The 25,317-nt window shown below is 28.5% G+C and overlaps 2 protein-coding genes across 2 annotated transcripts; both read left to right on the forward strand.

Moving 5' to 3' along the window:
• The first annotated feature begins 7,764 nt into the window (after positions 1–7,764).
• Positions 7,765–10,089, forward strand: LOC126554043 (putative nuclease HARBI1). The gene is made up of 7 exons (XM_050209159.1): positions 7,765–7,879; positions 7,991–8,103; positions 8,179–8,375; positions 8,557–8,704; positions 8,826–8,970; positions 9,574–9,721; positions 9,790–10,089. The coding sequence occupies exons 1-7, from the start codon at positions 7,765–7,767 to the stop codon at positions 10,037–10,039; spliced, it is 1,116 nt and encodes a 371-aa protein (XP_050065116.1). The 3' UTR covers positions 10,040–10,089.
• Positions 10,090–16,253: 6,164 nt separating this feature from the next.
• On the forward strand, positions 16,254–17,538 carry LOC114122544 (uncharacterized). Its single transcript, XM_050209160.1, has 3 exons — positions 16,254–16,855; positions 17,175–17,239; positions 17,300–17,538. Exons 1-3 carry the CDS (start codon positions 16,254–16,256, stop codon positions 17,536–17,538), a joined length of 906 nt encoding a protein of 301 aa, XP_050065117.1.
• Positions 17,539–25,317: the final 7,779 nt, after the last annotated feature.

Below are 25,317 nucleotides of genomic sequence, written 5' to 3' on the forward strand. Positions count from 1 at the left end.
TAAAACATCATATGAAGAACAGGGTTTTGGTGAAATAATAGTGATGAACAAAACAAGAAATGCTAAAAGAAAAAGTAGAGATTTAGAGTTAAGCAAACTCTACACTGAACCACCAGGAATTTCAAAAGATAAAAAAAAAGATTTAATTCATCTTTGTGAAAATAAACTAATTCCAGAAAACTATCATTATTTTTTTGAACAATTGAAAGTATCAAATTCCTGTGCTCCTGAAGTTGAAGATGAGAACACTGATTAATGTTAGAATGTGTTTAGTTTTACTAATTAAAAATTTTTTTTATTTAAAAAATTTATCTGTATTACCTATCATATTATAATTATATATAAATTAAATGAAGTTATACATTTAATTTTGTCTGTGAGTAATAAAATTACTCTTTTAATTTTTCCATTTAAATAAGTATAAGTTTTATAATTTGTGTAACAATAGATAATATTATTTATCTAAGAAGAGGATTTTTATTATTATTTTTTGTTTTTTAAGTGTTATTACTTTCATTATATATGTACATATGTTATTACTTAAACTAAGTAACAATAAAAGATAAAATTTATTTTAAAAAATGTATTATGTAAATTAGCATTATATAGTTGTGTCATCTGAAAAGATTAATTTTTATTATAATAAGCAAATAATAGACTGCCACATTTTGAATTGTGGCTTTAAATTGAATTCATAAGAAAAACAAGACTGCCTCATTTCACTTTGTGGCGCATTAAATATTTGGTTTAAAATGGAAAACTGACACAAAACTAAATGTGGCAGTTTTGTTATTTCGATTCTTATTGCTGAACTGCCATAACCTCATTTTCTTGTGTCTGGTTTAAGTTTAACTAAGTAGATAAGTATAAAATACAATAAGCTTCAGGTAACATGGATAATTGCAAAATATTAAAATTAAAGCTTTAAAAATAACCATTTGGGAGCAGATAACATTTTAAAATTGAATTTTCTCAAAACTATGTTTTTTGAGTTGTGGCGGTCTTGTACCAAGGGTGCGATATACTCATTTGCCTCTATTATCTGATGTTTATCTTCAGAACCTCCGATGTTTTTACAATTATTGCATTTGATTTGTTGAAAATAATGTTTGCAAAGTTTGTAATCTGTGCTGTGGAATCTCAAAATGTAGAATCAAACTTGTAGGTGCATTGTTGGCCGTTGTATGATTACAAGTATTGCAACGAATGGTATACAATTCTTGAAATAAATGTAGGTCTACTACGGTCCATAAGTGCTTCTAAAAATTCTATACAATCATGTTGCTGTTGCAGAGTATATAATATTGTCTCGTTGTCCAAATATTCTCTGATTGTTCGAGTATCACATGACCCACTGTTAATTGTATATTCGTGTAAGCTATGTTGAAGTGTTGGTCCGAGTTGATTATTGCGAATTTCATTTACAAGAGATTGACAGTTAAAAAGAATCTGTATGACAGAATTAGCATAACATGATACACCATCAGTGTTAGTAAAGCCACAAAATGTACTGCTTGATGTTATGTCAACTTTATTCTTAATACTTGATATTTTTATTGTTTTTAGATTTTTTGACACAGTTGCATTATCACTTATTATTTCTAATAATGAACCTGACCTTATGGTGCAATTTTCTGGAACTTTGAGAGTATTACTATTGACCTAAATAAATTGAATATCATTAATTATGATATTATAATCAACTATTTTGGTTGATTTAGTTTTAGTTTCTGGAACCAAAATAGTGTCACTATCAACCTGTATGAACTCAATATCGTCCAAGTTATTATTATTCAGGACCTTAGTTAAGTTAATCAATTTTTTAGATTTTTCCACAGGAAATCCATCGATTGCAGGAACGTTTGGTTTAATAAAATTGTTTTTGACTTCTTCTTGTACAGTTTGGTCATCAACAGTCTCAGAATATTTTTCTATTTCCTTGAAAGTATCTATGTCCATAACCAGAATAGGTCTGTGATCACTTATGAGGGACTCGTACACCAAAGCTGCAATGTCAACATTTGTAATGACATTGTCAATGGTTGTTCCGTGATCTGTAGTAATACCGTCAACCAATATTTTGTAATTGAAATGTTTTAATGTTTGAACTAATTGTTTTTGGCGGAAGCTACCTTTTCAATGAAATCACAAAGCTTCTGTACAGAAAAATTTGGCGATGAATATATCCCAATATAGGTAATATTTTCAATGATAACTTCAATTGCTTCTAAGTGTGTCTTTTTCTTTTGATCTTGAAGCAATGTTGCGCTGCAGGTTATTTCTTTATGATTAATGGATTCTCCAACAAAACAAATTGAACCACTTTTACCATTTGCATGTATACTGTCTATTCTACAGCATTCAGTATGGTTCTTAATGGTATATGTGTCAGATGATTTTGAACCAGTTTCTTGGAAAAACATTATTTTAGATTGTAAAAGGACGATATCCGCATTAATGTGAGCTTCATATTTTTTTAAAGACCTTATATTGTGTGACATGCAGGAGAGTGGCATGTTGTGTGTCATAATTCTAGAAAAACGCGGAAAAAGAGCACAACTTGGTGTCCTGAGTCTGCACATCTCATGTTCAACTTTTGCAGAAGGTTTTGGTGGCTTTGCAGGAAAGTAATCTATACGCAAACCTTGAGCAGAAGTTGCTCGACTACATCCTACATATAACATATTGCACTTCAAGAATTTTTGGGGTATATGAAATGCTACAGATTGATATGTGGCACCTTGACTTTTGTGTACCGTCAATGCCAAAGCTTCCACTAAGGGCAATTGCATTCTAGTTACTTTATGGTGCTCTGCATTACCGAGTTGAAATTCTAATTTTATAATTTCAATTGGTGTCCACTTGCACATATCATCTGTTTGTTCGCCTTCGGGTTTTAGTTTGTTTTTTATCTTCTGTCTGGTTAGTGACCCCACATCTGGCTCATCAAACTTGATCCAAACTCTTTTTGCAACTTCTTTACCTCCTACAGTCTGTTCTTTGTTTATTTGCATGAGTTCTCCGATTGCACCGTTCACTATGCCGTCTTCAGTTGAAATGTTTGCTATCACCATGTATTTAGCTGTTTCTTTTAAAACTAACCTTAAAGCTAAACCCATAGTCTTTTGTCGTGGCAGTTTCTTGGCAGATTCAATATCCGATCGTTTTGCAGACGTATCAATGGCTTCGGATATGAAACTAACTTGATTCATAGAGTTAAGCACTCTCCTGTTCATTTCGTCGACTTCGTTATTAGTAGCCCAAAGATGCATTACTTGTGGTTGAAAAGTAATGTCTAGGTGGGTTATAAGATTTTGAAAATATTTTACATCAGCTTCCTCCAACTGTCCTCTGGCCAACTTTGTTAACATCATTGCAAATTGTTTGTCATCTTTTTGGCGCATTATTTCAGTCAACTCATAAAACTTGAATGTTTCCCAAATAGATTTAATCGATAACAATTCTACAGCACTTGGAAATTTAGACAATATTTCTTCAAAACTATCGTACAATGGTGTTGCTAATACCGGTGCTAATTGAAAGAAATCGCCAAACACTATTACATTTATGTCCCCAAATGGTTTATTTATTCTTAATATAGACCTCAATCGTTGATCAATGTATCCCAGTGTTTTTATGCCAACCATGGAAATTTCATCAATTATCAAAAGTTTTACATTGGCAAACTGACAACGTAGTGTATTTGAAATATCTGAACTTAACTTTGGTAACAATCCGGCAAATTGATTCAATGGTAGTTTGAACGCGGAATGAAGTGTTAATCCTTTTATTCCAGATGCAGCTTTACCTGTTGGTGCTGTCAGCAATACGGGAGAAAGTGACAGATCATCTATATCTGGTCTAAGATTTGCTATCCGAATTACAGATTGTGCTAATGCACGTATAAGCATTGACTTTCCAGCTCCCGCTGGTCCAGTGACAAATACCTTCATCGCAGGATGACCTTTTCCCCACAATTGACTTCTTATGACATTAGTTGTATGATATAAGAGTTGGCGTTGACCGTCGTTTAGACATCCGATTAAGTCTTTAAACTGTTCATTGTCTATGAGGTGCACTATTATCTTACCACCATCTTTAGGTGAATCTACATCTGATGTATTTGTATTTTCAACATAATCTCCAACATCGTTTATTAGTAAATCGTCTGGTACCCAATCTTCATCGTCTACAAGCTGATTGTTATTACGGCCTCGTTCTCCTTCTATTTGGATTTCATTATCGTCTAATTGGGTTTCTTCTACTTTATTAAACTGTTGGTACAACTTTTTTATTTGATCAATGTTTGTTTCATACACTTGTTTACAGTTAATATCTAACAAATCGGTTTTTTCATTGAGCCATGGTAAAAATAACATAATATTTTCTCTGTAATAGTCTTGTTCATTTTTATTCACATTAAACCTTACATATCGTATGATTTTTCTGATTTTTCGTTTATGTATATACTTGTTTGGTTTTCCGATTAGAGTGGAGTCAATCGGATAAGTGGTATCAGGTTCATTATCAGTGTCAGAATCAGAACTGTTGTTAGCCGGTTTTTTTACCGCGGACTTCATAATTGGAGCCAAATTCTGCTAAAGGTACATCTTCAAGACTGTGTGGTCTACATGAATAGAATTCATTGAGACCTAGGAAAAAAAAATGTCATCAGATTTTGGATCCATTTCTCCTCTAACTGCCATTTTTTTCAACATTCGAGTTCTTTTATCAGGATGGCTAGTATTTATAAATATATACCCAGTTGAAATATTGCATTGCTTCATACCTAAGCAAGTGTACACTGCTTCCTGTGCAGAGATTTCTTGACTCCCTGAAAAAGTTGACGCTATTTTTTTCAGTTGTTCTTTAACCGATAAATCAGTAGAAGACTTAAGATTTTCGACAATGTCTCTCATTAGTTTTGATATTCCACGTTGGCTTTTTCCAATATACTCGATTACACATCTTACACAAGAATAAACGTCCAATATGAACTGTATATCCATGTTAGATTGCCATAACGGAAATAATTTTTCATTGAATCCAGAAACCATATGTTGTTTTATTGTACGTTTTAGAAAAACTGTTGGCCGTCTGATAACAGTTCGAATAATGGATTTATATTCATTAACATCTTTAATTGACAATTTTTGTAAAATGTCTTCTTATGTTGGATCTGAAGATGAATCACTATCCTTGAAGTCCCTGAGGAATTGCAGAAGTTTTTCATATTGTAGTATACGAATTTTTCTTGTGATCGGATTACTTATGTCTTCTGTTAGTGGAGTCAATATACAGGTTTCATTCATTGGCGGATATGGTATGTTGAAGCGTCACTTTTTCATTTGTTTGTCTTTGTCAGTTCTGTAACAAGTGTGTGTATGGTTATGAGTATTTTTATGCAAATACTCATGGGCCGGACTGCCATCGTCTACCATACACGTAATGTATTTGTTGATAAGTGTTACACATGCACCAAAAGTTTCTGGTTTGGCTGGATCGAAAACAGGTGCACTGTCTAACCACAATAGCATGTGTACATGTGGACTGCTTCTATGTTGATATTCGACACGATAAAAGAAATGTTTCACACTGTGTTCTTTGAAAATAACATTTTTGGACTTGATCAATTTAAAAAGTGCTCTAAACCTATGATTAAAATAAGTAGCACAAACAACTGGGTCTTTTCGAATTAAATCTGATTTTTGTGCATAAGTTAGGACAGTATCATCAGACAACGATTTGGAGTAACGCAGTTTATACAAAATCTTTAACAGATCAGTCCAAGTTGATTCACTAGGGCTAAATGTTAAGAATAATGTCGGTTGACCTTCTTGACGCACCATGGCAAAAACATTTTTTCTCATCGCTGCAAGATATGAAGGTGAATTTTGTACGTTGTGTAACATTCGGTATCCTTGATCGTTATCTATCATTTTGTTTAGAACAGCTGGATTTGCTACGTCATTCGCAGTTGTGTTTCCTTTTTTGTTTTTTCGTAAAACAATTTGCACATTGCTTGCAATGAGTTTTTGAACTAATACTTTGCATTTAAAAAACAAGTTAGATGAGTCCGATGCAAACCTTCGATCTACGTTCAGCAGTTCAGACCTTACTACTTTTGAGTAATTTTTTAAAGGTGATTTATTTGTACGTGGATGCCCACCAAATAAATCAGGAAAAGCTTTTTCCTCTGCATGGTCATCAATAAGAATAGATAACGGTTTAATGCCTTCGCCTGGTGCAAAAGAAACAAAATCACAGTTTTCAATCATCGTGTCCATTGATCCCGGATTGATTGGTTTAATATTTGTGTCTTCATCGTCTGTTTCTTCACTTTCGTGATCCGAGCTGTTTTCTTAACTTTTTGTTGTTTCTGACACATGCGCCAGCCAATCTTTGTCTATTTAATTATAAGTCAAATACTGTCAAATGTATTTAACCCTTAATATTAATACCATAGACCTAAGTTTTCATAAAAATTGAATTAATTTTTCTATAAGTCGTGATATATATATATATATATATATATAGTGATCCACACGGCACCTAATGTAGGTACAGCAGAGCGGTACCCACTTGCCCGCTTTTTTTTTTTTGAAATATCGATAAAATACATTTGACCTCCAAAAAAATCTTGAAAATGTAATAGAAGGTTTCTTATGTCGTTATTATCGCAGTTAAAAAAAAAAAAAATGTTATTTGTAAACGCTTTAAGTTTAAATTTTTAAGGAATTGTAAAAATCGGTAAAATTTGAAAGTAATATTGTAGTTTAAAATCCATAGTTTTATTATTTTATACCTAAAGTTAAAAAATACAAAACAAGGTTATCCTTAAGTTTTTCTTCAAATAACTAAAAAAAAAACTCAAGTGTCAGATTCGGAAATTTTTTTATAAACTTCTGAAATTAAAATGTTTACAAAATTGCGTAAAATAACAATTTATCAAAAAACGATTATTACAAGTTTTGCTTACAATAATTATGAAAAAAAAATCAAGTGTAAGTCAAAACATTTTTATGAGTGTTTAATATTTATTTTCATGATATCAAAGACGCATGTGAATATAACGTTTCTAGGTATATTTTTGTTATTTTTTTTCTACGTAATTTAATTTTCGAAATATTTCGCTTATTTTTAAGCTATTTATAGACATTTTAAATATTCCATTTTTTTTTTAAGTTTTATTTTTATATTGTTTGAAACTGGAAATTTTATTAAGTCGTCATAACTCCATATTATTAAGGGAAACTTATTAACACTTTACTAACAAATAATATATATTAGGCTCACACATCGTCTCTGGGGGTCTATTTTGTACGCCATACGATTGTAGTTCGTATACGAATATTAGACATTTTTCGTATGAAATTCGATTTCAGTATTTTATAATTACTTTCGTATACGAAAAGTTATCGTACGTACGATTGACCTCCGTTCATACGTAAGTTTTACGTATGGTTCGTGAAAATGGTATTTTGTACTTTGTCCGTACGAAATTAATGTTCGTTTAGTGGCATTTTGTAACTATTTCCATACGACGAAGTCGTTCGTTTATACGACTGATTTTAGTATGATTTCAACGTATGGTAGTAGGGTATGTGAAAGCCGATTTTCGTATACCACAACAAAATAAATATTATCTCAATTCAACATTTAATATCATAGCTGCGTCGCTGTTAGTTATTAACAACGGAATTATTGTCAATTCAGAATTATTTCGATATAATATTATACAATTACACTTGTTTGATTGACGAAATGGATGACATCGACTTGCTTGAAAATCTAGCCGCAATAGAAGCATTAGAAATTATCGAAGAAGATGCTACTGAATACCCTAGACAAGTAAATTGTAATAAAAATCCTTTTGAAGGTAAGTTCTTACAATATATATATAATATATATAGTTTGAAAATAGTCGTGGGTATTGAAAATTTAAGTAAATTTAATGTTTTAAAAATTATATAGAATTTTCTGAAAAAAAAAATTATCATGACATATCGACTATCGAAAGATTTAATGAAACAGGTAATTAATATGGTATCTCCTTACATTGAACCTCCAGCAACATCAAGAGGCATAACAATTGAACGAAAAGTTTGTTAATTCTTGTTTTTATAGAATATAGGTACATAAACTGAATTTATCACAATAACAAATATTATAATATAGGTATTGACTGCTATTCGATTTTTTGCGTCAGGAAGCTATCAGAACGATATAGGCGTAAGTAGGTACTCTGCATTAAGTCAGGCTTCAGTCAGCAACTGCATCAGAGAAGTTACATCAGCGCTGAATAATCAGCAAATTTTTGACAAGTATGTCTACTTTCCAAGAAATTTGGATGAATTTAATGCAGTGCGAAAAGGGTAAGGTATGTTTTATAACTTTATATTATTTTAATATTAAAATAATATAATATAATAAAATAAAAGTCTATAACTGAAATATTTGTAATCGCGTTATTAGATAATTACACATAGAATATATATAATTAATAAACATATAAATTGTTATTATAATATAATATCATAATAAATGTTATATTAGATTCAACGAAAAATTTGGTTTTCAAGGCGTAGTTGGAGTTGTTGATTGCACTCATATTGCTATTTTCCCTCCACCGATAAATGGCGAGTTATATCCCGAGCATATTTATGTTAATAGGAAAGGTTACCATTCAATTAACACTCAACTTGTAAGTTTGTATAACCAAATTATTATGTAATCAAACATTTTTTTTAAAAACATTAAGGTAATATGTAAATTAAATTAATAATAATTAATAATATTTTGAATTTATTATTAAAACATTTTAGATATGTGACGTTAATCTACGAATTTTAAATGTCTGTGCCAAATATCCAGGATCCAGTCACGATTCTCACATATGGAATCAAAGCAATGTTAAAAAATTAATGGAAACTTTACATAGGAATGGTCATTCTTCGTATATGCTATTAGGCAAGTAGGCTATATATTAGTAAGAGTATAGCTATATTTACCAAAAGCTTAAACACACAATTTTTCGGTAAGGCGGTATGTAACAATAATAAATTAAATAAATTTATAGGTAGATACTATTTTTATAATAATAATAATTATTGATTAAGAAAACTATATTGCAGCTTCAACAACTAGGCCATTAGCACAATATTTACATGACATATTATACATTTTTTGAAATTATTATATTTGTTTACAATAAACAATACAAAAAAATACTGATTTTACATAAATAATATACTGTTAACAATAAATTAAATGCAATTCTTCGTCAAAAATTGAATCAACCTACCATAATACTAATGTCTAATAGTAAAATAATGTACTAATTACAATATTAATATAATATTAAATTCCCTATAATAGGCTTACTGATAAGATAAAAATACTTATTAATATCGGTTGATGTATACGGTATACATAATATTAATATGTTATTGAATTCAAATTTAACACATCTATTATAGTAACCCAGCCGACACCTACGCTGTAATCACTTATCTAGCTTTTTAACATTACTAACATTGTAAATACAAAACTTAACTAGTTTATCATTTTTAGGGGACTCAGGTTACGCATTAAGACCGTGGATGATGACTCCATTTTTGAGACCCGAACCCAATACACCCGAAGCAACTTACAACGATTCTTTTTGCAAAGTTAGATCGATTATTGAACGTTGTAACGGTGTATTGAAAATGAGATTTAGGTAAATACAATTTCATTATAGGTATAAGGTATATGTAAATATGTAATACAATATTTCTTAATATTTAGATGTTTACTGAAACATCGTGTTCTACATTATCATCCACATAAAGCCTCTTCGATAATTAACAGTTGTGTTTTATTGCACAACTTGTGTGTTAACGAAAATATACCAATTATTGATGAATTTGAAGAGGATTGTGATTTTGGATTTATTGAACAAAATAATGCAGATATTGATGTAAATATTAGGCAAAATCCTGAACTTACAGCAGGACGTCGTGTAAGACAACAAATAGTTGAACGGTTTTATACATAAAATTAAGTACCTAAACCCAACTTAACTAATCCAACTATTATATTATTATTTATTATATACACCTAATATTTATATAATATATTATATTTAATATAATTTAATTATTATATCATTAATTTATTATACATTATCATTTAATTGTTATTTTAGTATTTAAATTTTATATTTTATTATTTATATTATTATTTTGCAAAATGATTTTCTGCTAAATCTGAAATACTTTTTGCTAATTTTTCTTTAGCAATCACACTTCTTTCCTTCAGTTTTAATTTTTGTTGAAGAAGTTGAATCTTTTTTTCATAATAATTTTCTAGAATTGTATTCCTTTCTCTACTTAATACGCCAAGGTCAGTCGTAGCTTTTACTGATTGTTCTAACTGCTGTCTTTTGTTGTACTGTCTGTTTTTTGGTTTATTTCGTAATTCTGTAGTCTTATTAGTACTTAATAAAATCGTTGTACCTGAAATTAAAGTCAAGTATAAGTATAGTATTCAGCCACCCTTCTCCCACCACAGTTCCACACCATCACACATCATTGTTTATTTAAAATATTATTCACTTATTACATTCACATATAACTATATAAATATTACTACATTTTACATAAAACCCCTACCTTTTATCAGTTTTATCAGCCGATGTATCATTAGCATAAATTACTGTTGTTTGTGATTCTTGTTTATGATGTGTAGGCTGTGTAGACTGTGTAGTACTGTTCACGCTTCTTTCAACACCAATAGTAGAATCATCAAATAAATCACTAAAAGTCAATAAATTAACACATACATTAATTTAATGTATACCAAATATTTTGTCATTTTGAACAATATATTTTGGCAAATATTTGTAACTATTAATTTTTTATTAATTTAATTCATGTAAATTTTTACGTTTGCGATAAATTTTGATCAGTAATATAGTCGACCGATAACGGTGCTGCTGACGTTGGTGATAATGGTGAAAATCTGAAATGTACAATATATTATTATATTATAATGTAGTATATACAATGAAATTATTAGTAATTAATAATTACTTAATCAAAAACTTAAATCTGTATTTTATATATTTACATCGTTGAAGTTGACGATTTTTGAAAATCAAATGTAACGGAAGATTCCATTGTCCGCGGGTCTCCTGTTATTGGTACTTCACCTATAATGCCTACTAGGGATTCATCTAACTTGTTTAGTGGCGTAGCTATTGATCCACCACCACCGGTAGTTCGAAAATTTGTATTTAATTTTGCCTTTTTGGATTTTGCATTCGCTTTCATATCGTGCCATGTCTAAATTAAAATTAAATATCTTGTTACCTACTAACTTTTTTTTTATATTGTCGAATAAATTATAAATAAACTAATTCAAAATATTTAAGAATTGAAATACTTACTCGACGCCAAGCTTTCCATTCTTTTATTGGTCCCGGTATACAATTCAAAATAGTTGTTAGTTCCTGCCATAGATTTGTTGCTTTCTCATTGGTAAATGAGGCGCTAAATTTACCTTTGGCGAGATGAGGATGTGACTCCATAAAATCTATAATGGTTTGTTTTTGGTCGCCGGTTACAGAACCAGATTTAATTTTTTTTTCTGATGACATTTTTTTTTTTTAAGACAAATAAAACAAGCTGATGAATAAACACAGAAAGACCACTAGGCACTCGAATAAAACGACAATACGGGAAATAACCATTACAATATAATATAAATTATCAATACGCTTCAAACTTGTTATATTTTAATCATAAATAGAATCTCTGTGTTATCATAAGTTATAAAGCTATTATATAGTAATTAACCGCAATAATATAATTATGCAATTTTTAAATCCAATATGAAGTTCTAATTTCAGAATTAAATTATAATGAGTACTATATGTATATACTATATATATTTTAATTTTTGTTTTCAGATAAAAATTTAAATAAGTATGTTATTTAATAATTTGTTGTAGGTAGGTACCTATTTATTTTATTATTATGCAATAGATACATTATATTATCTTAAATTTAAATGTAAATAATACAATATTTTTTATAGAATATAATATATTAGTTTAGTGTTCTTATAGTAAGTTAAGACTACCACCATAATTAGTTTATAATATGTACGAAAAATCCGTACATACGACTATACGATGTATAGGATATACGTATTTAAAAATGTTCATATTCGTTTGAAATTATAATACGGACAAACGTCATCACATAATAACGTCATACGTACGAATATAAATGCAATACGAAAAACATCCGTATATCCAATGATTCGTATATCTAAGTTTCGTATGGTTGTACAAAATACCAAATCATATTCGTATACGAATAAAATGTATACGAACGATCGTATGTACGAATAATATTCGTATGGCGTACAAAATAGACCCCCTGTTCAAAACCTAAAACGTATAATGAACGCATAACTATATGAAAGTATAAGTGTATAACATAAAAGTAAATCAATAAATACAATTCAGGAACAAATCAAAATTGCAAATTGATAGTTGCGTAATAAATAATAACATATAAATTAAAATAATTATTAATTACAAGCGTTAAATACCTGGGTGCTATTAACATTAGGTATATAAACTTTAGGTATTATACTCATCAGAATCACGATGTAATTTGATAGGTATAGACAAAACTGGATGATGAGACACGAGTACCTGCCACATAAACAGCATAAAACAGCCTGAATCGAAATCAAAAATAAAATATGTACTTGACGAAATACTGCCGATCACTATATATGTAGGAAGATAATATAATATAAAACCCATTAATTCGGTATTCGGTATCATTTCTTTGCGCGTCTCCGCAATTCCTTAAGATAACTATTGCGATTTCAAAAGTACGAAAAACTTGTTATTTAATGATGACCAGTATTATATGGCGATAGACGGTAATAAATTATACGATAATCTCGATGATAATGTTGTATTAGGTACAAATTTGACAAGTGAGATCTAGTCATATAGATTAATTGAGGGACAAACCACACATTTATTTAAGTATACACGTAATATAACGAAAATTATTAATATTGGAAGTGGTGGTTTGGTCAGCGGCATTACTAATTTGTTATAAGCTCAATCTCATTTTCGTCACGAAGCTCGACAGAACAAAATAAAAAGTAAGTAAAATATTCACTTTTTTTTTTTTTTTTTTTACACCTGGCTACGTATTACTATTAGAATTTCTTTAAATTCTACATGTATTATACGAATATTAAAATTTTATTATTATTAATTAACTATGGCCATTATTGGCGGTAAGGGTAGGAAGTATAAGGTTGAAACAATAGGGTTAAAGTAAAAGCTGGGCACTAACTAGTTAGTTTTAATTCATATTAACTTTATAACTTAACTAGTTTAATTTAATGTGTAAAATAGTCTAATCTAGCTCGTTAGAAAATAAAGTAACTACCTAGTTATTATTATAATTGTATTATATTATGTATTATTATTTAATATTAATATTTTAAGCTGTTCACCTTTCATGTTCTAATAACCAATAAATGATATACCAATTAATTTTCAAGAAATTGAAATTATTATTTACTTAATTCAGTGGCGTCATTTGTGGGGGGGCAAGGTGGGCATTTGCCCCCCCCCCTTGTCATCAGCGGGCCGCTGGCGGCCTACTAACTGGTCGGTCGACCCGGCCGGCCAGGGCCGGGTATATGGTGCTAGTTTTGGCCCGCAAGCCCGCAAACATGATTCATAACAATCACGGCATTGCTAAATAAAATATAAACATGATTCGTGGCTTGTACTAATTACGTAAATAATTATAAGGTATCTGACATCTGTATTCTGTATGTGCAGTGGTGGACTGTTCGAGCGGGATACCGGGTTTCCCGCCTTCCCTGTGGGCCGCTGCTCGTATAAAATATATATTTATTAATATTATTGTGAAATATTTAGGTAATTAAAATGTTATCGAATAACTAATATGTAATAAGTATATAATATTATTCAGCATAAAAACCCAGATTTCTGATTAATTTAAAATGCGTGACCAGCTTGTGTTCGTCCGGTCCGGGCTTGTTGACAACTCATTGTTATAAGTTTAAAAATAGAATTGAAAATAATTATTTTATGTTATCAAAGTGGGTATTTAACAGAGTAATAAGAACCTTCCTTGTTTATTGTTTATTGGTTCACTGTTCGACTAGCCATTCAAGCTTGACGTTCCTTATAATTTTATAATTTATACATTTCCGCATTAATTTTTACAACCTAATAAGGTTTTGACTGAAAATGAATAAATCTCTTGGTGGTGCAGCCAAGGCTAGGGAGAGGAAGAAAATAAAACTGGAACAAGTTGCTCATAATTGTTCACAAAACATTTCTAACATGTTTAATGCCATAACAAAAAAATCTTCAAAACTTGAACCAGTTGAACCTCAGGTAATATTAATAAATTTATTATTAATAGGACAATTGGACATTAATTGTCCAATCTCATTGATATTATTGTAACTCATAGAGAATAATTAATTTTTAATGTAAACAATACATAAAACAATCTGGAATGTTTTTTATAGGCTAGTAGGCTTACATTACCTAATAGCCAATTGCAGCCAGATGAAGATCATCAAGAATATTTAGTTGATGATCCTAAGCCTGTATGTAAATGTTAAAAAAAAATTTGTTTATTATGTTATATTATATAAGATAAATCACTGATCATAAAGTATATTTAAGGATGAGGCTGAAGAGGAGTTAATATCAGCTCAGGTTAAATTGCATTCAAATATTTCAAATAGTATTCATATTCCTATACTTCATGAAAAGGAAAAACAAGAAAATGTCGTTGATAATATTGTGAGTAAATTTTTAACATGCACAAGAACTATTTTATGTAATCATTAGATGTGATATAATTTTTTTATTATTCTTATTATAAATCATGTTTTATTTTACAATATAATTTTTGGTCATAACCATTATAGGTATATTATAGTATATACTTATTTATTAAATTATAATGTATATTAAATTTATAAATTAAAATTTATAGTTTACTTCAATTTATTGTTAAGGCTAAATACTATTCTTACAATGAATCATAATTTATGGTTTTATTTTTATTTTTGTATACAAAGGTTCAATTACCTTCAAGTATTCTACAAAGACCTGAAAATCCCAAAGACATATCATTAACTAAAAGTGATAAACTAGTACAGCCTGAAATGATATTTCCTGCCATCAATGGTCGAAGGTTTTCTTGTAAATTCTATGAAAAGTACAATTGGATAGAGTATTCAGTGTCAAATGATGCGTTATTTTGTTTCCCATGTCGTCACTTTGCTGCTAACCTTTCAGCATCTGGACAAACTACAGCTCAAAAATGTTTTGTCAACTATGGTTCTAAATGCAAAAACTGGAAAGAAATAACGAAATGTTTAGCTAAGCATAGCAGGTATGAAAGGCATATTATTTCTACACAGCGTTGGTGTGATTATCAATTAGTTCAAACAAATAGTAATCATTCGGTAGCAAACCAATTAATTAATTTTAGACAACAAAACATTAATGAAAATAGAAATCATGTACACTTTTTACTGAAGGCAGCACTTTATTTATCTAAACAAGGTTTAGCCTTTCGTGGCCACATTGAGTCTGTGTCATCAAAAAATAAAGGCAATTTTATTGAAATATTAGAAATGTTTGCAACTGATGAGATGAAGTTACGGCTACAGTCCCGGTATGGTCACTATACTAGTCCATCATATCAAAATGATTTTATTCAAATTATTGCTACATTAACAAGACAACATATACTAGGTTCAATTAATACATTTGGTTTTTACACTATTATGGTTGATGAAACAAAGGATTTATCCAAAAAAGAACAAATGAGTTTTTTGTTAAGATTTGTGGATAATGACTTTAACATTTGTGAAAAATCAATTGGGTGCTATCACATGAAAAATTCAAATGCTGAGAGTTAGCAAATGAAATATTTAAAATATTATCAACAATAAACTAGACAAAATGAATTGTATTGGCCAATGTTATGATGGTGCTTCCGTGATGAGTGGGGAATTTTCAGGGGTTCAAGAAAGAATACGTTCAGAAGTTCCTCATGCCATATATATTCACTGTTATGCACATCGATTGAACTTATGTTTAGTTCAAACACTTCAAAATACCTTATATTAGTAATTTTTTTAACACTATACAAGATTTATATAAATTTATAATGAACAGCCAGATAAGGTATGAACTTTTTGTTAAGGCTCAAAAAGATAAAAATCTTGATGTTATCCATTTAGAAAGATTGATAGACACAAGATGGGCGTATTGGTACACATCAATTAAAAAAATTAATATGCGTTTTTCTGAATTGTTAGAAGTTCTTTCAGTTCTAAGTAATGAAGGTGATCAAACTGCAAGAGCTATTGGAATTTCAAATGAAATGTCTACTTTACCCTTCATATTAACTTCACTCTCCATGGAAGCTCTTTTACAAACAGTTCATTGTGCCTCTTTAGGACTCCAAAATTCCAATGTGATACAATCCGTGGCAGTTAATTTAATAAATAGTACAAAAGAGTCTATTGAACAAATGCACAATGATACTTTTTGGGAAAATATTAATAATTCAGCAAAATTAATTGCTGAAAAAAATGGAATAGCTATAGAAAATAGTAGAAGAAATCGAAGACCACTGACTTTGAATAAAAATCTTAATGACTTTTTTGTGCAATCAACAATAGGACATAATTCTAAACGGTGCATTGATACTGATGAAAATTTACAATCAAACAATCCAAAATATTTGTTTTATACTGCAATTGACAGGTAATTTGTACTTTATAAAGCATTATTTAATAAGCATTAACTTTTAACACATTCAACCGTATCAACATTTTTGTAATTTTAACTGTTTTAAGTTACTTTAAACTAAAATTACACAGTAATGTATGGCAGTTAGTGATAATTTTACACTTATTTTTGTTTTTAGATTTGTAAATGAGTTGAATCAACGCTTTAGTGACTGTAATAATGCTATTGTTTTAACTTGTTCCGTTTTTCTTTCCTCTAGTCCTAATTACTTTAATCACAATTGTTCTTTTTTAAATACTTTCCTTAAACACTATCAACATTTTAACATTAATAGTCTCTTACTTGAATCTGAATTTAAATCTGCTAAAGCCCTTATCCAAAATTCTAACACAAACCAAAGTAACAACGATATTTTTTCTATTTCCAAAATTTTAAACAAAATTCCTAATGCTTTTCCAGAAACTTTAAAAATCATAACTATCCTCTTAACTTTACCCGTTTCAACTGCTTCAAATGAACGTTTCTTTTCTTCGTTTAAGCTTGTTAAAACGCATTTAAGATTAACAATGGGCGATGAACGACTGAGTGATTTATTAGTGATAGCTGTGGAGAAGGAAACAGCTTCACTGATAAATTTAAATCAAGCTGTTGATATGTTTGGAGCTATGAAAACAAGAAGATATCCTGTCACTGCCTAGCATTTAAATTTTAAGCAACTTTTAAAAAGCTATAATTAATGATAAATATATAATAATGTATTGTATCTATATGTTTTGTTTTATTTTTTGTTAATACCATTAAACTCATATTTGGTGCAAATAGGACATAAATTGGGGTAAAATTCCCCTTAAAATATGTCATCATATAGTAGCTGATAGCATTGAGTATATATTGTTTACTCAATGCTTAATACTAAATACTAATAGGTAATATTGGGTATCCCTCAACATATTATATTTTATATACCTATGTATTAATTAGTCATTGTTATCTTTCAAAAATGTGTGTTATTTATGCCTAGAGGAACCACAGTTATCTCAGATAACCAACTTGTATGTATATAACTATGTAAGAAGGCTGTTTATATTGAGATAAAAATGTAATTGTTAGCTAGCGGTTTTTTTTTTTAATTATGGGCCGGTCAAAACTTTTGCCCCCCCCCCCCCTTTCAAAACCTGAAATGACGCCACTGACTTAATTAGAACATTTTGACCAAATTACTAGGTATTTATTTCAATTTTTCAGTTTAAATCCATAATTGAAGTTAGATAACTTATTATTTACAATTTAACAAAACAAAAAGTTTTTTAATTTATAAAAAACTAACTTCTAACTTCTACTCTAACTTTAGTTACTATTTTCACCAAACTAACTTCTAACTAAGTTAGAAATTTTGACAGTTTCAGAAACTAACTTATATTCTAACTTAATTAATTTTTTTATTAAAGTAACTTAAATTCAACTAGTTGAAAAAAATTACTAACTTGCCCAGCTTTGGTTTAAGTTAAACACGTGTGGGTATTTGTGCCATGGCTTTGTCGCTATAATTCCTGAATAATCACCCATCCGGGAACTAGCGACGACGGGTGGTGCTTAACCGCGGTATCTGTTCGGTGACGGCGGCCAACCACTATGCCCACCGTGGCACAAAACGTTTTATAAATGCTAAATGGGTAACACACATACATTTAATATTAACAGAAAAAAATTCTTAATGTAACCCTTAAGAATACAATTTGTAAATAATATTTAAATAGGTAGCCAATCAACATAGGAAAACATAAGTGCTTTTTAAAAGTCAACAACTCTTTTTGCTTGAAACCTATAACCATATTTAAATATAATAAGTGAAAAATATCTGGTGACATTGCCATCAAAGAAAAAGCCCAGTACCAACTGATGAACTAAATAATACTTTTTTTATTATACTAGTGTACCTACATATTTTATTGACTAATCCAAATTAAACTATTTAAAACTAATTGTTTCTCCGGAATTTTATTTGCCTACAGCATCGGCTTTTTATTCCGAATAAGAATTTTTATAAATAACCACCATTATAATATTCAAATTTACATTATTAATTCTGTAATTTTACAATAAACACTGTTATTTAAATTTGTCTAGATGGCATATACAATTGTCCATAATAACTATTATGGGATGGAGCCCCCCCAAAACTACGCCAGAGAGTAAGCAAGCCCAAAATTTAATTATTTTTTATAAATTGTGTTTTAATTTCAATTTGTTTTTTTTTTAGAAACTGTTGTTGCAAATGCCACAAGTGTAGCAAATGCTGCAAGTGTAGCAAATGCCATTAAAAAAAAAAAAATTACAAACCAAGTATGTATAAGTGTACTAATATAGTGTTAAAATTAATGAATTTCTCATATTAAATTGATTTAAATTATTTTAAAGAATGCCATGTTTGCAAAAAAAAAAACACAGAGGGCCCTGTAAGGCCACAACACAACCAAAAAAAAAAAATAAAGAAAAGTAAGTATATTTGGACAAATGTATTTTAATGATTAAATGATTATTATACTTAAAGAATAATGGCAATGTATATTATTTTTTAACTAGAATGCCAAGTTTGCTGTAAGTGGCATTTTGGTGTTTGCTGGTGGCAGGATGCAAAACACGTGACTGGTGATTTGAGGGACGTTCTTAACGAACAAAGACATAAAGTTTTCAGTACTTACCTATGTATATTATTTACAATTACACATATAACAAGGTGGTTTTATATTTTCTATAACCATCTAGTAATCAAACCTAAAAAAAAAAAATTAAATATATAACATTCAAATAACAGTATTTTTAAATTTTCAAATATGAGTATTAGCGGTTGTCATTTTATGAGCTTATATCCTATTGTTTAAACAACAAGCAATTAGGTACCATATTTAAAAAATAATAATAACAAATGTATCAGTATAAAGGTTAACACATTTATTTTCTTACCGAAATTGGAACTAAATCATTTGAACTCATATTATTTAATTTCTGCTTTTTAGAGTTAGAACAATTAAAATTAAAAACAATTTCTATTTGAATCAGCAATCCCTAATGCATTTAGACTTTAGTCATAACGATTTAACAGGATACCTAAGTTATTATTTATTTACATGAAATATTAATAAATGATAGGTATAATATTTTACAAAAGAACAAAATAACTAATTAGTAAGTTTAGGTTTTAACAGTGTCGGTTTTGCCCACCCAGCTACCCGGCGATTACTGGGGGCCACTGAACGTTTAATATATTAGGGGCCCATATCTAAATGAAAAAGAATATTAAGTTAACTCGCGACTCGGATTAGGTTAGGTTACTCGGATTCCCATCGAATCAGTTTGTAAACATTGAACCATTGATTATAAATACTAGTATTTAATATTATATTATTTATTTACTGGGTACCTATTTATTAAAATGTATTAAAAGTATTATTTTAAATTTGTATATTTTATTTAATTATTTAATGATAAAGAATTGTAAATTCATATTAAATGTACACGGAAAATGCAATTATTACCTTTATTTTATATGATTATAAATATTATAAATGTAAGAAACCTTTTTTTGTTTTTTATAAGAGAGCCCTTGTAAATTACTACCGGGGTTGTGGCTTATAAAGGTTATAATGTTATAGGTGTCTGCATAGAACAATAGTATCTGTAGAATATTTATAACCTTATTAATGAAACAATCATTTTTTTTTTTTTTAATTTAAACCCCAAACCAGTACATAGCCAAAATAAATAGGTCACTGTCAGCATTGATATTTATTTAAACATATGATAGTTGATAAATTTAATAAATGTTGGTATTGGGAGAGACTTTTTTGGGGGGCTTACATTCTAATTAAATCATCATAACTTTTTATCAACTACCTACAATTTAAAAGATACTAATATAATAAGATACTAAAAGATAGTCTATATTAGAAATGTAGGTACTTCAAATTTGCAGAAGCCTTGCATAAAAAGCTAAAAGTGTACAAAACTCTTTTTGTTATCATAGTCAATTAGTAGGTATTATGTTTATTATGTTAAAACGATTGTATATTGCTTTAATTACAATTAATGCAAATACTATTAAATTATGTTATAGGCAGATACTCCTACTCCGATCACCAGTCTCATGGATGCAATGGTGATAAACCCGGGACCGGTAAGGACCATATCACCTATGGTCATCAATTAAAAAAAAAAAAATTTATAAAAAAAGTACGTAGGTAATAAAGAAAAATTTAAAAAAAAAACCCTGTAAATGTTATTCATTTTAGTTTTTAAAATACATATTACTAGGTTTATAAAAAAAAATTCTAAAACATATGCCAAATTTTACTATACCTGGTTAGGTTAGGATTGAGTTTTACTGTTTGTAGCAGGCACATAATATATTTTGGCCTATATCACACTATCACAGTATGATTAATATCTACTGCATAATAGGTACATATGTACGTAGTACATTAATGCAGCTTCGATTAACGTCAGGGTTGTAGGACCTGAAAATGTAGGTGCATTTTGTTAAGTAACTCAATGTATACCACCATATCAAGAAAATACTCACCGAAAACACTACAAGTGTTAGTAATAAATTGAATGGTTGTATTGCAATGTCTAAATTTACTTCGAACCAACGCAGAGTCGCCCATAATCACAACAGTTTGCGTTGGATATTCATTAGAGATGTTTTGTAAGGTGTTGGTCCAAATGTTTTTCATTACGAAGACACAACTTAAGTCGAGTTCAAATGTCATGTCACGTATTTTATATTTGATATATGGGTAATAAAATATTGGTAACATGTCACCTACAAGTTGAATTTATTTAACTCTCCACAACATGGTATAATATGGACCCAGATTAACGATTTCAAAAAAACTTACATCAATCGCATGACTGACCAATATTTTATTCTCAAACATAAATTATTATTAAGCAACTACCTACGTTAATAAATTAAACCAATCACTTGGTTATTTAGTATTCTAACTAACAATTTAAACAATATTATGTAATAAAAACAACTGCGGCGTAATTAATTAAAAAAAAAAAAAAAAAAAATAGAAGTTCAACTCACGAGGAATTAGAAAACAATAATTACAGTTCCCCATTAGGTAATAATATAAAATATTATATAGTATGCAAGAAATATGTTAACCTAACCTAACTTTTAACGTAAGTATTAATTGATAGTTGATAACATAGAAAAGAATAGTGAATAGTGAATACCAATGTTCTTTTTCTATTGTTGAAACCACGGACCAAGATAAACATATATATATATTATATATATATATATATATCTTAGTCCGTGGTTGAAACTAGGGTCTATACATAGATATATAATATAAACTATATATTTATTATACATATCTATATATTTATTTATATTACATATCTATGGGTCTATACTCTATAGTACATTCCTCCATATAATTATACAATATAATATTTTGGAATTAACGATTGCCAGCATAAACAAACTCGCTTGTTCCCTCGTTATCACTGCCCACTATCAGACATATCTCACATGGTTCCGGAGGGAAATTAAAGCGGCAATTCAAATATTCAAGATTCTAACTATACTCGCGGATTTTTAGACAATGAGTAAAAAAAAGAAAATTCAAACATTTAAGTAAAAGATTCAAGATCCTACGATCAGTAAATTTTTAAAAATAACAAAAATCGAAAAATTTTTAGTAGTAAAAAGTTATTTGACACGTGGATTTTTGATTTCAAATTAAAACCTAACTTAACTTAAATTTAATCACTCCTAACATTTTTTTAATTGAATAATCCTCAAACTTTTTTATAATTATTCTAAGCTTAACTTATGGACAGCATAGTATTAAATTTTCAATTCTTAGCTTTTGATAGTAAGTAAAACATTTATAAATTTTTAACTACCAAATAGTTAACAAATATTCATGATTTCAAATTTCAGTTGTCTATAAATAGCTCAAAAAAGTCAAAATATTTTTGAAAATTTAATCACGTAAAGAAAAACACCAATCTTAATAACTGGTAAAATTTTCAAGTATCAACGACTTTTTGAATAATAACAAATATTTAAAATCGTTTGAGGATAAATCGTTATCGTTACGCTATTTCGTAAAAATTTAAAATTCAAACGCACTTAAAATTTGTCCTATAATGATGCTTCGAGTTTTCTCTATAGATACTTGAAAGAAAACTTATGGACAACTTAGTGTTATATTTTTAATCGTTAGTTATATAAACAACAAATTTTATGAATTTTTAACTACAAAATAATTTGCAAATATTCATGCTTTTGACGAATTTTTGTCAATATTTGTACTTCAAATGCTAATAAAAAAAAATTGTGCCTATGTATTCTTATAATTTTTTAATCACTATAAGAATAACTTATGAAGAACTTTGTATTAAATTTTCAAGTATTTTGATAGGGCCAAAAAAATTTTATCTACACTTCAAAAATATTTTTTCAGAAAAATTGAAAATTTCAGTTGTCTATAAATAGCTCAAAAAAAGTCAAAATATTTTGAAATTTAAATCACGTAAAGAAAACGCGAATCTTAATAACTGGTAAAATTTTCAAGTATCTACGACTTATACTTTTTGAAAATTCAAACACTCATAAAAATTTTTTGTCTGAATCCGGTAGAGTTTTTTTTACAGATATTTGAAGAAAAATTTATGGAGAACCTTGTACCAAATTTTCAAAACTTAGTTATAAAAGAAAAAAATTTTATGATTTTTCAACTTCAAAATTACTTGCAAATTTTCGCGTTTTCGACAGATTTCGTAAAAATTTGAACTATAAACGCTTATAAAAAAAATTGTGACTAACGATTTTTAATTTTTTTTAGCTACATTAAAAAAAACTTATAAAGAACCTTGTATTAAATTTTCAAAACTTTTTGGTCATCCAAAAATTTTTTATCGACACTTTAAAAAAAATTTCTCAAAAAAATCGAAAATTTCAGTGGTCTATAAATAACTCAAAAAAAGTCAAAATTTTTTGAAAATTTAACTATGTACGGATACCACTGACATTAACATTTGGTGAAAATTTCAAGTATTTTCAGTGATTAGTTTTTGAATTACAATCATAAAAAAAAATCGATTTGTTTGAAAACTGGTTTTGCGTAAAAATTGCCGTTTTTCCGTAATTTTTTTTTTGTTTTTCTCGATTTTTTTGAAAACTGTTGGAAAATGTTAACTTTTTACCTCTATAATGCACCAAGGATATTCACTTTTACATCGGAAACCACCCCCATTGTTTGAAATTGGAGCATTATTTCGACTAGTTATGCTGTACACAGACACAAAAAAAAAAAAAAAAAACACACATCATTGTATAATCAATACATTCTTCACTTCGTTCAGAATCTAAAAAATATTGAAAGTTAGTATATAAGTGGTATTAATAAAATAACATTTTTTGAAAACTATTGGAATTTTTTTACTTTTGACCCCCCAAAGTACAAACTACATTCACTTTCCTATCCGAAACAGGGTCCACTTTTTAAAATCGGAGCACTTTTACTGCTCCAAAACGTGGTGACAGACACAAAAAAAAAAAAAAAAAAAAAAAAAAAAAACACACATCATTATAAAATCAATACATTCTTCACTCCGTTCAGAATCTAAAAACTAAATTATAATTTTTCAATATAGATAATTATTTAGTCCTAATACTAATAATTTTAAGATATTTTAATATTACATATTATATATTTAGTTAACATTTTGTTTATATACAGATAAACTATGTAAGAATTATGATTTAGTCAAATTATGTTTAATTTTGATTTTATTTTATTATAATAAATGCCCGAAAGTGTCCAAGGGCTGAAACATAAAAGAGTAATACAATGTTACCTTTAACAATACAATAGATATTATTATACTTAATAAAAAATAATACATAGAAGAATATAATTGTTAAATGGAAATAGAAGATATTCAGTAACATAATAATTAATGACATGGTTTTTGTTTATTATTTAAATAATTGCTTATAGCAGGGGCACTAGAACGATTTTTTTAATGTGGGGGCAAAATATTTCAAACTTTTTTCTAGAAGGAATAGGAGCAAAAATAGGGGTGTTTATTTTTTGGTGCTTAATTTATACCTCCTCCCCAATTTTTACAGCATCTATGCCAAGGAAATGAGTAGATAGATATAATTACATTTTTTCTTATAAATGTTTATTAAACTAATTCAAATCATGTAGGTATAAAAATTGTAGGTAAAACAAAATGTATTAACAATACAAATTACAGTTGTAATTAACTTTTTCACGTACACAGTTTTTTGTTGTACAATTTTAAACAAAAATAACATGACTATATTTTATTATACAATATTGATAAATACAATTTGTATTTTAATGAATAATTTACATTTTGCCAAATACACTTTTTCTCTCTGCTGTACGGTTAATGAACTCTTTTAGGATATCATCCAAGGAAAT

This window comes from Aphis gossypii, unplaced genomic scaffold (assembly GCF_020184175.1).
Source record: "Aphis gossypii isolate Hap1 unplaced genomic scaffold, ASM2018417v2 Contig00407, whole genome shotgun sequence".
NCBI classification, from domain to species: Eukaryota; Metazoa; Arthropoda; class Insecta; order Hemiptera; family Aphididae; genus Aphis; species Aphis gossypii.

Excerpts from the sequence above, each read along its gene's own strand:
- LOC126554043 (XM_050209159.1), top strand. The coding sequence starts at position 7,765 with ATGGATGACATCGACTTGCTTGAAAATCTAGCCGCAATAGAAGCATTA. Across the intron at positions 8,376-8,556 it reads TTTAATGCAGTGCGAAAAGG|ATTCAACGAAAAATTTGGTT; the intron begins GTAAGGTATGTT and ends ATGTTATATTAG. Across the intron at positions 8,971-9,573 it reads TTCTTCGTATATGCTATTAG|GGGACTCAGGTTACGCATTA; the intron begins GCAAGTAGGCTA and ends TATCATTTTTAG.
- LOC114122544 (XM_050209160.1), top strand. The coding sequence starts at position 16,254 with ATGAACAGCCAGATAAGGTATGAACTTTTTGTTAAGGCTCAAAAAGAT. Across the intron at positions 16,856-17,174 it reads TTTTATACTGCAATTGACAG|TCTCTTACTTGAATCTGAAT; the intron begins GTAATTTGTACT and ends TAACATTAATAG. Across the intron at positions 17,240-17,299 it reads AAATTCTAACACAAACCAAA|AAACTTTAAAAATCATAACT; the intron begins GTAACAACGATA and ends ATGCTTTTCCAG.